The 18,054-nt window shown below is 38.9% G+C and overlaps 1 protein-coding gene across 10 annotated transcripts in view; it reads right to left on the minus strand.

Annotated features, from left to right (window-relative positions):
• IPCEF1 (interaction protein for cytohesin exchange factors 1) overlaps window positions 1-18,054 on the minus strand; it is an 88,637-nt gene that overhangs the window by 31,528 nt on the left and 39,055 nt on the right. For 4 of the 10 annotated variants that reach the window (XM_066994211.1, XM_048076895.2, XM_066994210.1 and 1 more), the window contains exons 2-5: window positions 17,786-18,034; window positions 13,238-13,288; window positions 8,973-9,009; window positions 8,143-8,312 (exon numbers count right to left, since the gene is read on the minus strand). In XM_066994211.1, coding sequence (XP_066850312.1) covers window positions 8,143-8,312; window positions 8,973-9,009; window positions 13,238-13,261 — 231 coding nt within the window. In that variant the 5' untranslated portion in view covers window positions 13,262-13,288; window positions 17,786-18,034. Of the gene's footprint in view, window positions 1-8,142; window positions 8,313-8,785; window positions 8,939-8,972; window positions 9,010-9,153; window positions 9,171-10,207; window positions 10,442-13,237; window positions 13,289-17,785; window positions 18,035-18,054 lie in introns of those variants that run through there. The other 6 variants (XM_066994209.1, XM_066994208.1, XM_013178256.3 and 3 more) reach the window with 4 other exon arrangements.

Consider the following 18,054-nt stretch of genomic DNA (forward strand, 5'->3'; position numbering starts at 1 on the left):
CCAAAAATTCTCTGCCATGGTTCAGGAGGTAGCAAAAGCCAGGCAGACATTTCAAGTAAACTATTTAGACACAGTTGCCCCTTTCTGTAAGGGAGAGCATTTACCGAGCAGTAACATCTCTGTTCCAGGTCAGATGGACTCTGTACCAGAGTGGCTTCAGCAATATTGAAGTTACCAGTTGGCCCCAAATCCCCATTTTTCCTGCCCGCAGCTGAAACATTTCTTTTACTATATCTATCTACATTTACCCAATCAGCTGCAAGAGACTAGGACTGCTCCTAAGAGGATCAATAAAGCAGACAAAAGCCTTTGGCATATAACATCAGAAAAAAATGATAAATGTACTTTTCAAAATATAGAAAACATTCATTCCTGAATCAATTATTTACAGCTCCCAGGTCTTATCCCTGGCCATATTACAATTCTGAAATTGTACACTGAATTAAAGCAGGTAAAATATACACAATAATTACAAAGACAGAATAAATGGAGATAGATGACTGACAGCATCTCAAGCTATATTATGCATGAATATGAAAAGACTATAAAAAGATGTTCATCAAGACAAGTCTTTGAGCTTTAATGTTTGAAAGTATAAATCTCTTAGAACTGAAATATGGATACAGAAAGGATATTTCAGTTGGCGGCTTCCCTGCACCTCTGCATATCTGTTCTTTTGTATACGGTAAATCACAATATAACCATTATTCCTCTAGTTTACATGCATTAAATATTCAAATCAGAGGTTTATATTTTACATCTTCACCAGTAAATGGTTTTGCCTGCTCCAAGACCAAAAAAAGCAGTGGAAGGGGTATTTATTTATTTATTTAATATTTTCTTTTGGTACACGAGAAACAGTAATGTTCATCAGCATCTGAGCTGAAAAATCTTTGATTTTGCAATGTGGCTTCATTTGTACAGAAAAATGCTTATTTGTTATTGTGGGTTTTTAACTTTCTCTTTTTATATTTGTACCTATCAGATTTGTTCAGAGCCTGTCTGGGGATCTTTTGTTGCCATTCCAGACTGGAATTTAGTGAGACTAAAATCATGGAGACAATAGTAATAACTGATTAAAAAGAAATAATTAGAAGATTAAAAAAAAATACAAGATAAAAAGAAAACGTTTGTTTTTAAAATGTGTGTTTCAAACAATTAGACCTTAAGCTAATATTTCTACCTCATACTACAGCAAGTATACAGAGATGAGTAAATGAGGAGCTCTGTTCACGGGCTGCATTGTACTGAAGATACTAAATGTACTGTCCTGCATTCCTGTACCACAAAGAGTGGTCATTTACTAGGCCAAGTGCAGCAGGGACACTGAAATTCTCAAGATCAGTCTATAAACACCAGAGACTGACCTTAAAAAAAACTGTTAATGTGGTATCAAAGCTGTTATTGCACACACTGTTGGATAAGAAACTTCTACAATGCTAGTGGCTTCTCTAGTAGTATCAATCGTGTCCAGTATAAAAAATAATATAAAACAAAACAAAATAAAATAGGAGATCCAGAAGACACTTTGAAAAAGGAATATATTGAACCACCTTCTCACCCACAATAAACCATCCCGTGGGAGACTGGGTGACTAGTTTTTGGTTTTTTGTTTGGTTGGGGGGGGGGGGGGGGGGGGGGGAGCTGACATGTTATGAATGTATGAATGCTATCACCACTCAGCCAGTTTTACTATTGGTGCACTAGTCTAGATGACAAGACAGCATCCTGTAAATTGTTTAGGATGCTGCACAATCATGAGGAGATTAAAGCCAAGCATTAGATAAATACTTTATACAAGCATTTGAGCATTCAGATTATGTTGGGCCACTGAATCAACAGGATGCTCTTACTCAGCATGGGGACACTCACCTGGAGTGCTCCAGCTCATGCAGAGATGGAACTTAAACTTGAAGGACTAATATATTCCATGACTATGTAAATTAAAGGAACAGTCTCTAAATTTCTCAAGGAGACAGATCTGTAGGCTTTGATTTCATTTACCAGTTTTACTATAGAGAAATCTCATCTTATGCAGTATCTGACATGTTCCAGTTAGTAGAATATGATGTTCAATGCATCACATTCTGTCTTTACATTATTTCTGTCAGTGATTTCATATTCATTTACAAGAAAATTTTAATGTTTCATTTTATGTACAAGTGAAAGGAAGGAAGATAATGGTGTGAATTTTAGGACAACTTTTTGTTGTTTTTAATGCACTATTGGTTGCAACTCAGATGTGCCATCTGTGTAATAGAAAACATGGACATGCAGTTGATGGACATGTAGTTCCATTTTATAGTATCAGAAAAAAAGGAAAGAAAAAAAAATAGGAAAACAAAACTTAACAGCCAAACATTATGAGCTAATGAATGTCATTGCAGTCAACAAACTGAATTCCAAACAAACACGAGGAACAGAACATATGGAAATCATTTTGGTCATCATTGGGATAAAAATGACATTTTAAGACAATAGAAATGTATAGAAGTCCTAAATATTTTCTTTTCTCTGAAATGTTATTGCTAATGTAATTTTAAACATGCTATTATTTAACTCCCCCATTTCACTCAAGCTTCCTTAAGATTTTAGCGCAATGCTGTAAAATAGCCCTAAAAAGTCAGAGACTTTGACCTGTATCCTATTTAATCAGGATGGTTAAAAGAATAAGTTGCTACATCTTGTGTTTTTTACATGAGTTAGACTAACATACAAATCTACACTTTTTTTGCTATGCTCAATTATGGGAAAATATTTTCAATAATAAAAACTGTCTCTGCAAATGCAGAGGGCAAAAAGAAAACAACCACTTCACACACATACATACAAAACCATTTAGTCCAAAAAAAAATCAAATATATTTATGAAACATATTGAAGGAACCCAACAAAAAAAGGCTAATGCCCTTTTTAGCTTGCCTCTCAAAATACAGTACAAATTTTATAACTTTAGCAGGTTTAGTAAATCATGTAATAGATCTTTCTCAATATTTAAAGTGGATGTAATAATGCAGAAAGGTTAAAAAAATAGTGCCGTAAAATGAAAATATTCAGTTATTGCAGGACAGCTCCATTCTGCATCTCAAGTTACACCTGATGGCTTCATCACAGTGTTTAAGCACTACCTGCAGAAGACCTCAGGGATGCTGGAGGAGCAGTTCAGTCCTCAAGCCTATTTAGTGTTTTTTTGTTTTTTTGTTTGTTTGTTTGTTTGTTTTTTGTTTTGTTTTTGTGTGTGTGTGTGTTTGTTTTTTTTCTCTCTGACAAGTACTCCAGTGGGGTGACCTGTAGAGCTGTGAATAATTTGTGTAGCATATTAGATCAGAGGTCCCTGAAACCCTTGACACAATCAGCCAACATCAATGACTTCATATCATGCACGCAAGCAGTTACTATAACTCAAAGGTGAAAGATTCCTGTTTTAAAAGACTGCAATTATACAGTTCCTGGCAAAGGTCTTGGAGTGAGGACCAATTTAAATGCAGTGAATGCAGGGAAAAAAATACAAAGACAAATAGTGACAGTAGATCACAGCCTGAAACCCTTTGATTTTATACTTACATTTCTTTTCAGCCTAATCCCCATGACAACCATCATTAACACATCCTGTAAAACTGTATTTCAACATTACTTTGAAAACCAACCAAGCTATCCAAAAGGCCTAACAAGACAGAGGCTTTTAGCCCTCTGTCCCTTTCCAGACAACATTATTCACATAGCTGCAACAAGCACAGTATGAGCCAGAAGCCCAGGATTATACATGCCGATCTTCCCCCTGAACCCCTCTTCATATGCAGAAGTACTGATTCCCTCAAAGGTTTCGGTATGAGGGGGCAGGAAAGAACTAAAACCGGTAAAGGGTATGGCAGGATCACACACTGTCCTCTTCAACATATTTTCAAGACACATGACTAAGGAGAACAGTAGTGAAAAGAGGGAAGCAAACATTAAGAGAGAACAACTCTCCAAAGAGTTTGGTATCCCGAATGAACTCAGAAAGTCTGACTGCTCAAATTCATTTTCTGAAATTTTCTCTATTGCCATTGCAAAACCAACCTCTTCCCACCCCCCACCCCCACCCCCACTTCAAACAGCTTTCCCTCCCCAGACTGGGGGAATGTCCGTGCTACAAAAAAAGTTTCCCTGCCTCATATGATATCCGTGTGTCACAACAAGAGCAAGTACATATGGGAAGATGTTTCAGAGCAGTCTGTCCAAATGTGCTGAGACCACAGGTGCCCTAACTTTTGTCTCTCAATACTTCAGCTAGCCACTCAAAAGCTAATTTGGATTTGATTATCTGTTCATGCTTGCTTTCAGTAGGTGAGAAGCTTGACTGCTAAGGTGTCTGATTGCTGGCCATTCTCAGTATTTTATTATTTTTCCTTTTGATCTGTTACTTTCACAAGGCATTTTACATTAAACTGAAGGAACAATTGTCTGCAAATGTCAACCGGAGAGTCCTACATTGCCTCCTCCAATATGCCTGGTGTGAAAGACCCAGAACTGGAGTGACCTGAAGGCAAATTAAACCTGAGCAACAGAAACTCCGAGAGCTTTGGAGGCAGCCTCAAGACAGACTTCACTGAGAACGTGATGTCAGCTGAGGTTACCTACCCAAATTCGGGATAATGCGCATTCGGTTACAAATTCCACCCACTCCTTATTTTCTCCAGCTCTGCTAGAAAAAAAAAAGGTTAGGTCCAGCACCCTGTTGCTATGTTACAGTTGCCAACGTCTGGCTGACTGCATTTTCTACACGGCCACTAACAAAACATACTTTTTTCTCACAAGAACGAAACCAGTCAGGCAGAGCTACAAGCAGTCAGCATAACCCAGTTCATTTGACCTCGGCCCCCGTCCTCCATCACTGCCTTTCACTTCAGCCTCTAAGAAGCCCATCATGGGACATCTCAAGTGTGGGAGAGGCAAGGCTCCTTCTCCTTCAACAAACACACAAACTTTATTGTCATGTTGGATGCCCTGTTGTGACCAAGGATTAATGCCACTGAAGATGGAAGTATTAAAGCCAGGCCACGTGCAGAAGTAAAAAGAAATATCAAGTAAGCCAGTGAATATGTTACTGATATTTTTTCTTCCTAAATACCAAGGTGAAGATATCTGTGAAAATACAATTGGTCAAATCCATCTCAGATGTAACTCCAGGGGTGGTACTAAACATGTTTCTGGTCTCATCATTTTAAGCAAGCATATTTTAGCAAAGGACACCTCCCCTCCTTTCAACACCCTATAGTTATTGTGATTCTGAAAATGTTACCTGAATCTAAATTTATGCAGAAGTTGCACTCTAAGTTGTCCAAAGAAACTTCAGATTTTTAACATAAAATAGTGTAGAGGAGTCAGCAGAAGTTGAAAGCAAAGAGGCTCTACCAGCTAGCACGTTTACGAGAAGTACTGTGATAGGTGAGAAGTCAGGACGGATATAAGCCAGAAGTATTTTGAAGCTGTATGAGCTCTTTAGAATATATGAAATGAATCTGAATGAGACTGCTACCTGTTCTTCAACCTTGTTTATTTTGGGGCAGTCAATGACAATAGGAAAGGAGGCATGGACTAAAATGACAAGCTCATTCACATGGCAAATGCTGTATAGGAGCATTGGGATCTGTATGACCATGGTTTCTCTGAATCCTGAGAGAGGACTTTAGCCAGACCACTCAAGTAAAGGAAGCGGACAACTTTGCACCTTCTCTCCTCCATCCCCCCCCCCCCCCCCCCCCCCCCCCCCATTCTCCAGAATGCAAAATTTCCCTTATCTTGCCTCATTTTGTTTCTTCTCAGGTTGATTACTCCTCAGAATAATTTCTTTCCAACAATTCTCATGTCTAAAATGCCCGCTAGCCATCCAGCTCACTTTTCTTAACAGTGCTTGGCCAGAGGAACAACTACAAGCAGTGGTTTAGAATGGTCAATGGATTTGCAGGATATTAACGCCACTGAGGAGTATCTACCAGACCAAGCCTTTCAAGCAAATTACAGCAAGCATTGAAAAAACACTCTTTTTTTTTCCTCCTATTTTTCTACTCTTCTTAATTCTTTTCTCACTTTTTATGTGTGTATTTAACTTGGTTTTGAAAGGAAGCTAAATCAGGCTACCACAACCCCACGAAAAAAATAACAATCCATGACCAGCACAGTTGTTTTCATTTTTGCCTAAAAAAGAATATCTAATATCATTTTTAAAAGTCATTTAAGAAAGGTCTGTTAAAGTTTTTATCATGTTAAAATCATAGCTGAAGAGAAAATGGTAAACAAACTCTTTATCAGAACAAAGATTTGTTTCATAGAATCATAGAACAGTTTGAGTTGTAAGAGACCTTAAAGACCACGCAGTTCCAACTCCCCCACCATGGGCAGGGACCACTAGACCAGATTGCTCAAAGCCCCATTTAACCTGGTCTTGAATATTTCCAGGGATGGGGCATCCACAGCTTCTCTGGGCAAGTTATTCCAGTGCTTCACCTCCCTCAGAGTAAGGAATTTCCTCCTTATATCTAATCTAAATCTACTCACACCTACTCTCTTTTAATTTAAAACCATTACTCTTTGTTGTATCACTACAATCACTGACAGAGTCCATTGCCCCATAGGTAAATTTGTTTAATTTATATTTTAATATTTTTTTATTTTTTTTAATTTTATTTGTAACTTGAAGGAGACAGCAAGAGCTTTAACAAGGATTATTGCAATAAAAATAATCCTGTGAAAAAAATCCAAATTGTATTGAATTTATTCAAATGCTCTAATAATTAAGACAGTTCTGTTTTTTTAATCTTTCATCCTTTGCTGGGCTTGAGACATCCTGATTTCCACAGCAACACATTTGCATTTAGGAATCCTGATGACCATTTGCAATTCCACACTGAATCTGTTCAGTTTCACCTGATGTTGTTGTTAGCATCCCCTAATGTTCTGCATGCGCCAGTTCTGGGCTTTGCCAGCATCATTATAATACAACAGAAGCTTTCTTAGAAATAGCAGTGCAAGAGAGTAAAGGGAATAACTATGTTAGAATCTTCCTAGGACACGCAAGACACTCTCTCTGCTGTAGCAACAGCCTGTAATAAAAATCAGCTGTTCCCTAGGAACCGTTGGCTCTTTACACTCAGCCATAACCTTCCATTAAAAACCCAGGTAGCACATCTGCAGAGTGAAGTTGCCAGATGCAGAGCACAGTGATCTACAAAGGGGATTCCAGGGTTACTCTGAATTTCTCACTATGATTTCTTTCCCCCTTTTCAGTTTTTACTTCCTAGTTTTTTCAATTGATTACATAAATCCAGGACCTGCTGTTCTTTGTCTCGGAGTATTTCCCACTCACACTGTAAGTGGAGTAGGCTATTTGGGTTGGATTGTCAGGAAGAGGAATGCTATCTATGCCAGCTGTCCTGAGGAAAGCTCATCCCCTGAACAGAAAGCTGGACCTTGAATTCAAAACACTGTGTCCTCTTGCAAATTTGACTTTCTGCATTGACTCATCAGAGCAGGAAGTTAAAAATCAGCAGAACGTGAGAGACTTTAATCACAATGCTATGGATGAGACATCAGCCAAACAAGGAATAAAATCATCACAAAGTGCCAGTGCACATACCTAGAATCCTACCATTTCAAACAGGGGAAAAAAAGAAAGAAAAAAAAAGGGGGGGGGGAGGGGGGGAGGGAGAGGGAAGAGAGGCAAACAAAACCAAACAAATAAACAGATAAATCTTAGTGTGGAAGGGAATGAATAAAGAAGCAGGAGAGAGACTTCTAAAATTTTAGCAAATTAGAAGCGAGGAAGCAGTACTGCTTCAAGCCTTGATAGCAAACTGCCTGACCCAGGAAAACCTTTACCAGATTCAAATGCCAGCAGAGCCTGTGAAGAGCAGCTCTTCAAAGGGCAGAGCAGACTGCAAGTTAACATTTCACAAGTACTTACTGAACTAGAAAACACAGTTTTCTGCATGTTTCACATTCAAATAGACACTTTCCAAATTACAAGAAATGTCAGGGCTGAGAAATAAAGTCAGTCATTAGTACTTCTCCAGGGTGCATTTAAACTGTGACCCCAGCTCCCCTAGTCTCGGTCCCAGCAAATGCCATTCATCCATCCCTGGGGCTGGATGGACGCTGTACTCACCAGCTGACTGCTGTACCAATAGAGCGATGACTCCTTCAGCACGCACCAGAACTTTTTCCATTTGTTGCCAATGAAAGCTCCTTTTTCCTTCTTTTTGTACAGCCATCCTTGGCAATCGGCTTGCCCCAGCTCCTTACATGATATCCTCCGTCGGCTCATTGTGAAGAACCCTGTGCCATTAAAAATACAGTGTTCTGCTTGTTTAAAAGTACATTACCAGGAAAGATGTTGCTGTCAATTAAAGATATCAACCTTACTTAGCGATCTTAACAAGTCATCCAAGCATATCTTAAAATATACTTAGAACTCACTCCGTTTTGTAACGGCTGTGACAGTAACACATGCCTTTGAAAGCCATTCTCATGTGCAGAAACAAAATAGTAAGCTATAGATAATGCAGATACTAATTATCATTTAGATAACCATACACAAGATTATTTTGTGAATTAAAAATATATCCTTGAATCCTTTTAAGAGAAGCATGCATATATTCCTCTTCACATAGCTGCACTGAAAAACAATACATCTATTTAAGTCAGCTAGGGAAAACTATTATGCCAAGTACATGAAAACCGTCAGTGTGTGTGTGTGCATGCATCTGATTCTACCTCACTGATTTCCAGCTTTGAAACAATTAACATACCACAAGGATTTAGTCCAAAAGAACAGCACGTTGTCATTTTTTTCAGAATTGCTTCAAGAAACAGTGGAGTTAAAAAGCAGCCTTCCACCAGCTGAGCAGCAGTATAAAATCCTCACCCTCCCAAGATCAAGACATACTAAGAAAATAACAAAAGAGGAAGAGAAAAGAAAAAAAAATATCTCATTACCTTGACTTTTCTTTTTTGTCTTCTGACGCAAAGGAACCTGTAAGAAATGCAGGAAGGAAAGAAAAGAGGAAATTTCAGATTGTGTTGCAACATTTGTCTAGAAAGGGGAGGGGGAAGCTAGAGAAGGACGTGGTGGTGATGCTGGTGGTATATGCAGGATGGAAATGCATAACCCACTCACTGCTGAAGGGACGTTAGTAGCCGAAGCATAAAACGTGTTAATTAGAATTGATGTATGTGGAGTTGAACCAGGGCAAATCTAACTATTATACATGTGCCTGTCTACTAGTGCTTCCTGTTTCACACCCACAGGCAGCTTCTACTTTGCTTCCCTGAATCGTATTCTGTGTTCAGAGTTAAAAAATAAAAGTTAGAAATCCAACATTTTAATGCTTCCATGAGGGGGATTTACAAACATAGGGTGATTAAAATGCATGGCAGGTGTTTTATTGTCCCTTAGCATATTGTAAGCACCCCTATCCCTGAAAAAAAGAAAAAAATAATTTTCTGCTCTTTTTTTTTTTTTTTTTTTTTAGTACGGAAGAACATAGTTCCCCCCTACATAAGTAAGAGTTTCATACTTTTAAAGAAAGGTAAATAAATCACACAAGCTTGGAAGATTATCCAAACTCTAAGATATAAAAATACCAGAAGTTTGCCATGCCATACATAAGAATTTTGAGTCTCTGCAAAAATAACATAATTGAATTATATTTTTATTATCAGTGTGCATATTTCATCCCACGTAAACACACAGAAAATGAAAGTAAAACAGAAGACCAGAGACTGAGAAAGAGGTCATCAGAAATATAAGGTCTGGGTTTTAGAGTAAATCCTCCACAGGCAGGCTGGCTGGCTGTGGACAAAGCACTTTACTTCTCTTGGCCTCAACCTTTTCATCTCTAGCATGGGAACAAAAACATTCACCCTCTATTTTTTAGGAAGATTTTGAAACCTCCAGATGACAAAGGCTGGATAAGGTGATGTATGGTTTAATATGCTTGGCCACAATGTTGCTATGCAAAGTGGGTAACTACCTGATCCGCTGCAGAGCTACGCTAGAAACATTACTAATGCAGTCTCCGGACCTAACAGGCAGCTTTGGAGGAAAACAAAACCCCTTTTCATGTTCTTCTTGAAGGATCTGATGCCTCTTCTCACAGGTAAATTAAAGGTGAGTAAAGCTACACCATCTGGAAACAATAACACAAGAAACCACTGCCACCAGTACTTACAAGAGCTGAAGCATTCTCTAGCCAGTTATCCTTGCAGCATATATCGGAGTGCAGAACTGCATATCGTAACTCTTGGGCTTATCTTGTGCTTATCTGAGATGACCTGAGCAACACATTTGTGGGTGGCTTTACCAGGAATGAATAATCCCAGATTCCTGCTTAATCATCATGTATTCTTCCCCTTTATACACCATATTTTTTTTAATTCTACCACAGCCTCTCAGTCTCCCTGACTATTCTCCATGACAACAGACAAAGAAAAGCAATGAGAAAACATATCAGCTATACTGACGCTCCAAGATTTCCCAGTCCTGTACAGGCCACCTTTCATGTCTTCATTCCAAAGAAAGTAACACCCTATTTAGGACACATGGAAATAACAGACAGCCACAGCGAAGCAATGGGTCATGCAATCACACTCATTATTTTCCTTCAGTGCTACCAAAGTGGTGTTAAGGAAAGCAAATTTGAGTCAGCTACCCATAAGCAAGAACTGCAAAGCAGGGTGATAGTGCATCTTTGCCATGATACTGCGGTGGGGTCATTTCATCTTTACCCAGCATAAAATTGTACAATGACAGGAGCAACACTAACACAGGATGTGGCTCTCTGTAAACAGCTGAGGAAGAAGTAGATCTTTCCGCTAACCTTATTGATGATCAACATAGCATCTATGGCCTATGGCTCATCTGTCAAGAGAGGGTTAATATCCATATTACCTAAATTATCTGTTAGGGCCTGCTCTATATACAGACTGAGGTGGGAACTGATTACCCAGTAAGAGCTTGGGGTAGCAAAAGGAATTCACAAATGTGCATTTATTATTCAGTAGCAATGATTGTTTCCTGCTGCAGGTTGACAGGGGTGATGGATCTCTATATCTTCATATTTCATTGGAGGAGTTGGGAAACTAATCAGGGAAGGAAGGGTAGTTTCCCAAGCCAGCATTACATTTAGTTTGCCTGGATAAAATCAGTGATGAATCCACAATAAAATTGTCACTGAGTGAGATTTCATGAATTAAGTTACATTTCAGTTTTTCTTTTCCAGGATTCCTGAAAGCTGACATAAATTTCATCGAATTAATTCTCAACCAGGAATTCAACAACTTTTAAATGTTTCTAGTGCTGCAGAGAAGCCCAGTGTCAACCCATAAAAAATAATTTGTTTGTTCTTCACAAGAAAACCTTCTAGTAACAGAATACATCAATGGAATATGCCAAGAAAATCAGGGTTGTTCAACAAATTGGTTTCCCAAATTTTGCAGATCTTTGAAAAAACAAAATAAACCTCTTTCCCCACAGCACCAGTGTTTGTAGTCAGATATTTTATGAAATTATTTAATTAAAAAAGAAAAAAAATGAGACTGTTTTCATCTTAAAACAATAGAAAAATCTATATTTACTTTAATCTACCATAAAATTCATGTACTGCCTCAGCAGCAGGATTTCAGTTCAGTTTTCCACAAGAATATAACACTTTAACACATCTCCAATTGTAAATCTTTCCTCAAAAAGTAAATTTAAGTTTCCTCCTCTGAAAACTGGCTTATGCGAGTTGGAAATCTTTCATTTCATTTAACCTGGATGAATGCTGATTAAGAGATACTTTTAATTTTCAGTCCTAGCAGACTACAGCACCAGAGCAGAACAAACAGAAAAGTCTGACTGTGGAAGGCAGTTATTACCAGTAAAACCAATGGTACTGACCAGGGGCATAACAGCGGTTTCAGATGTGAACATATCGTAACTACTACACATAGTCACTGGAACAACCTGAAAGTGAACAAAATGTTCAGTTTGGCTCATACTTTTCTATTATTCTGATAATGGTGAATGTTCCTCTGTAAAGACAAATTTCCTGATGTGTATTTCAATATCACAGGTTCAATCAGGAAAAATAAAATTAAGAAAAAAAAATATTTCTAGCTCCAGGGAAAATCTGAGGACAACAATCCTCAGAAGAGTCTGAAATAAATGCAAAACATCACAGCTATTTGTAACTTTAGAAGGGTCATAATTTTTCTGTGAGGCTGGCAATGCAGGCTAGCTTTTCATCTTTTTGGGGGGGAGGTTTTGTTTGTTCATCTGTTTAGTGAGATCTAAGGGTTGAACAGGATGGGATAGTGATGCTGCATGAAAACACAGGCTTCAAGCTTGCTGTCCATTGCTCCTCCACTTGGCAAATACAACCATGGGCCAGCTGCAAAGGGAGCTGTACAACTGAGCGTTGTTCACAACCACTTCTGTGCCAGGCTGGCTCCACGGATAAGCAAAAATGAACAAGAGAAGTGACATCTTCGGTGAGAGACTTCCGTCAGCTTAGAGATCCCATGTTTGATTTAAAAACATATAGCAGGGGTGCTACAAATTTCCAGCCTCCCTTTCAAATGGGTGGCCTTGAGCAATTATTGCTGGGAATGAAATCTATTTGGGCAGCATCCCTCTGGAGAGCTGCCAAGAAGCAGTCGAGTTTGTCTTTGGGATGTTTCTGCCTAGAGTCCAGGTGTACTGCAGCCTGCAAATGCTCCCGAAGGAAGAAGCGGGGCAAAATAGGTGTATGAGGCTCTCTGAGGGGGAAGGAAAAGTTTGTTCTACAAGCAAAAGCAGTCATTGCTCTACTGCTGAAGACCAGGCTTCATGTCTCCTGAAGTTTAACTCACAATTCATGAGTTTGAAGTGGTACCAAAGGCTATAATCATCAGTTTGTCTTCTACAGAGCTGTATTTTCCTAAAACCTCAAGGACTAGACAGATGTGTGTCTAAGAAAAGTCCTTTGCTAAGCTCATGTATCCTAAATTACTCTTTTCTCATCCTTTGAAGAGTAGCTCTTGGAAGTGATGGGACCCCTGGCTTTGGGTCCATACAACAGATTCAGTTTCATCCCAAGAATAGAATATGGGGAAGCCTGTAAGTGTCTCACCACTTGGCCTGACCCATGAGCAAGATCTTTGGATATTGATGCTGTCCTCAGTCTTCTATGATCTCTTCAACTAATCAGTAACTGTGCCATAACTTCAGATATACTTACGAGAGCATTGCCATCAGCTTCCATGAATGGTTTCAAAGTTTAGAGGGAAAGCTGTAAAAAGAGAAAGTTTTGTTTGCTTGAGTTCTGCATTATATTTTCATAAATTAGTCCTGACAATAGATGAAAAAAAAGTGTTAATGTGATTTGACTTGCCAACTTCACCCTCCCATCTCCTTCCACCCTCTCAAAAAAATATCTTTTCCAAAGGTAATGCCATATTATGTGAAAAGATTTTACTGATGTAGAAGGCAATTATTGATAAGGAGTACTAACTCAAAGCTATCCAATTCTTTTCTATGAAATAAACACATTAAAACTCACAGATATGGTTGGTGAGGGTACTTTTTGTTTGTTTGCTTTCAGAGTTTTTCTGTTTGGTTTGTTGGGTTGTCGCTTTGTATTAGAAATGAATAGAGAATAAATAAGTAAATCCTGAGGTGTCATTTTTTTCCCCCTACTGTGAAAGAAATCAATAGGATTTTTATTCCCACTAAGATGAAGTTATTTCCACTCAGCTAAGATATTCCCAGTGTTTTCTGAGTGTTCTAATCAGCTCATTTGCTCCCCTCTCCTGAGCACAATGAGATTTCATAGCTGACTACCCTATAATGAATTACACTCTTCCCTTTTTGGAGAGCAAAAATTGTACAGTCTGATAACATATGGTAGGAATTATATCCCAAGGATATCCAAAACCACTAGTTACCCATTTATGTAATTTCATTCAGTATACACAACCAATAGTCAACTCCTTACATGATTTTCCTTGGGCTGGTAGAATGAACACATAACAAAAGAATCTGTGCAGTACAGAAGGTAAAGGAAAACATACCGACTTTGTAATGCCTACAATGTTCCTATGAACTCCTCATCTCTTTATGTATGAAAGAATCACTCAGTGAAATGGGAGAGAACACAAGACTGCTGAAGTGAGCAAGATAGGATTTCCGGAAATAGAGCCACACTTCAGAAGAATTTCTAACAAGAACTTTTTCCTGTTACTAAAACAAGTAATTTAAGATATGTGGCATTCCTCATACATAATATTTGTTTCATTTTGAAAATAAAGTCTTAGAAAATAAAAACCCACCTACTGGTTTCCAGCAATTTCAAACCAAAAATAGAAATGCAAACAAAAACATATTTTTCTGGCTCCCAACTGCTTCTGTTCAAAAATAGAAGGAAGCACTTTCTAAAAGTGGCTCAAATTGAAGTAATATAAAGATGAGGAGAGATGTTATAGCAAATAATTTCAAGGATGTTTAGAAATAATAGCTAGTGTAAACAAGCAGAGGAAACACCTTTAGTTATACAAGCAAATTAACATCAAGCTTCAAATGCTGAGCCAAAAAGCAAGGAAATAACAGACCAAATTATAGTAATTATTGTGACATCTGGCCTTTTTTCCTGTCAGTTCTCCATTTCATGCATGCTTTGGGGTTTTTAGGGGGGTGGGGTGTAATTTTACAAACTGCACAGATCTGAATTAGCCACTATGCAAGGAGAAGCATTAGTTAATTGGCAAGGAAACATTTCCGCCTGTGTGATTTGTGCCAAAGGAGTTGGAGTGGCTTTCAGCAGATCCTTCTCAGTGACTTTAACTCAAATTTTTGTTTAGTTTCCAGAAACTGGCTAAGCAGTCTTTGAGCCAGCATCTAATTTTCAAAAGCAGCATTGACTTCTGTCTCATTCTAGTTAAGTGTAAAATTTATTATTCCCTGTGTATGGAAAGCTGTAAAAATACATTCACTGCAGACTGGCTCTCATACAGATAAACTGAGTTTATTTCTCCTAAGTAAACCCAACCTGAGTGAGATTAGTTGCACTGTGAAACAATGTTAAGATTTTTATGCCTACTCAAGTGTACTCAACTGTTGCAAAACCAACATTTCGGAAGGGCATGACCTGTTTATCTCTGCACTGCAGTAAAATAAGTGTTTCCTTTCAATTCTTCACAGCCGTACAATAGGACAAGTCTATCCTTTCTGAGCAGACAGACAAAATAGGAGCTGGATAAATACAGCCTCTCATGTAGAGTTATTCTATAACCACCCTATTGGATATTGGTATAGACAAACCTACCAGGGTTGTCTCTGGCAACTGTAACCCCCCGCCCCAAATATTCCCCTCCCCACACTGCAGTTAGGATCCCCTGCCGAGCCGTGTCTATCCCATGCCATGTGTGTGACATGAGGTGGTCACACCATTCCACGGGCTCCACAGTAGCCCAGGAGCACACCCACAGCTGGTGCTTTGGCTGGCAGAAGAGGTTTCCAGCCCATGAAGGCTACATCTGAGCTCCGGAGCTTGACAAGCCAGTGAGAGGTTAGTAGGAGACAACACCTGAGTTCATACTGCCAGGAGGGTGTCCTGATTCCTAACTGGAACAGCTACAGCAGGAGAACACATGTCCCAGACCATCTCATTTCATAGCTCACTTTACAGACTAAAGACGGGAACGTGCATATCCTTGCTCTCATTCAGATAGACTTTGAATTTGAAGCAGGGTCTCACTTCCTAAACATCAGGATGAGGATGTGGCTTTCCAGCCCTCCCCACAACCTTCTGCATTAGCAGCGAGATAAGATATGGGAAAAGGAGAGGAAAACCCTCCGGTCTACAGATGGAGGCACTCACACCGAAAATGTACACCAGGATTGCAGTCTGCTGTGGTGGATGTTCAATTCTCTAAAACTGGAAAATGGGATAAAACAAAGAGAGAGGGAAAATAAAATACAGTGGAACCTCTCCCAGTTCAAATGGCTTTATAAAGGAGAGAACAAACTTTAATCTCTCAAATCCTGGAATATAAACTACAACAAATGTATTGGATAAAAGCAAATGAGATGGTTTTAGATTACCAGTTTGTAAACCTATATTTATTTGTCTTTTCTTAGAGGTGTCAAAACCAACTCATTTAATTTCAGTCTGAATCGAATAATTATGTCAAAAGTGGTTTCAGGTATAAGATTTCCAATTCAAATTTCTGAGGTTTTTGTTTTGCTATGTTTTGATTTAACAACTGAACTATAAACATCACTTTGCATATCTTTATTTATTTGTACCGCTTCACTCCTGTTCTTTCAAGAATAATTAACAAGTAGATACATGAGTAATGGCTGATGCAACAAATGTGGAAACACGGCAAGTGACTTATCAGAAATATCTTGCAATCATTTCCATTTGACTGCATCATCTCTTCTGAAATAAATAGAAATATCTCTGTTAAAGATCAAAGGTAATGTTAAAGGTGGGGGGTGGTGGGAGTCAATGATTTTCATTGGAAAATATATATATCTTAATCCATTAATAATAATACTCTTGTGGAAGTCAAAATCTACGTGGCCTGACACTGTCATACTGGTTGCAATGACATTAGTATAAGCCTGCCACACATGCCTTCCAAGCATCCCTCAGATGCCATCCAAAGTGGGCATATGCCTTCTGCTTCTGAGCAAAATATTTGAGATATGCGACATGACTCAAATCATTTGTATTGCAGAAACACCCATAATGTGTGTAGCTCAGATCCTGTTCAGATGGCATTGACACAAACTATTCAAAAAATTTCTGTTTTACCAAGTACCAAGTCAAGGCTGTAAGACAACCTGGAAAAGAAACTCTTTGCCTTCCTTCTGTCTCCATTCCTCATATTGGTCACCAGCTTTGACATCTCAGTTGGCTTTCTGCTGTGCGCCACTATCTGCACTTCAATGGGCAATGAATTGACAGGCAATATGAAATTAGCAATAGGGTTACAAAAATTTGCCTAGAAAAATCAATGATTACTTAATCACAGATCGCACTTGCAAGCATTAGGAATAGCATTGCCCCACATAATAGCAGTGCTCGAAGCATTGTCCTGTGTCAAGGAGACAGCCTTATATAACAGTCCTAAATTATGCCATTACCTCTAACTGGGGTTGTTGTAATAATGCAGGGGAAAAAATAATCACAGTGATTATAAGCTAATAATTGTCCTTTGGGTTTCCAAATATCAATTTAATCTGACAGAATCTTACCATTAGCTACTAATTAATCAGATCTGGTCAGTTATTTAACTGGTTAATTAACTACCTAAATCAACTGTCCTACTCGTACAATTTGATTCGTGACCTGCAGATTTTCTCTCATTTGCTGTCTCACCAGGAAAGCCAGGTAGTGAGCTGGTGCTGTGCCATGGGGCAATGACAAACAGACATGGATGCTCTTTTCACACAAGCTCATGGACCATGTCACCCCAGTTATGTTCCACTCCCCTTGGTCTCCATTACTCCACATTCCCAAATGCAGATAAAATTCACCACTGAGATTGAAAACAAGTCTATTAAAGTACAAACATTAAAATATAAGTCATAATTGCCAGAGAGTACCTTCAGCTTTGGCCACAATGGATAAATTTAACCATACTAAATAGAAATTAGCCTTTGAATAGCCACAAGAATTCTTATAGCAGGCCTAGCAGCAAGAAAATCCATCTGCCACATTATAACCCCATCAGTTATAACCTTATTTTCAAAGGCATTTGAAACAATTCAATCCCCTCACCTGCAAGCAATTCAAAAAGACAACTTCTGGCTCTGTTTGGGAGAGGGCCAGGAAAAACTGGAACAAAGTTCACTGCTCCCGCCTCGGAGACAGAAAGGGTCTGGAGACATCGCTCTGCTGGGATCGCGGCCAGGGAGTCAGTCCAGCCAGGTCCAGCCAGGGAGCCCAGGAGTGGCGGGTGACAGGCGCCGACAGCTCCACGAAAGCAGCTGCAGGAGCCCACGCTCCCTGCCTTCCGGAGGAGAGCGGCTGGAAAGAAAGGAAAGGTT

The sequence above is a fragment of the Anser cygnoides genome, chromosome 3, assembly GCF_040182565.1.
Source record: "Anser cygnoides isolate HZ-2024a breed goose chromosome 3, Taihu_goose_T2T_genome, whole genome shotgun sequence".
Classification (NCBI taxonomy): Eukaryota; Metazoa; Chordata; class Aves; order Anseriformes; family Anatidae; genus Anser; species Anser cygnoides.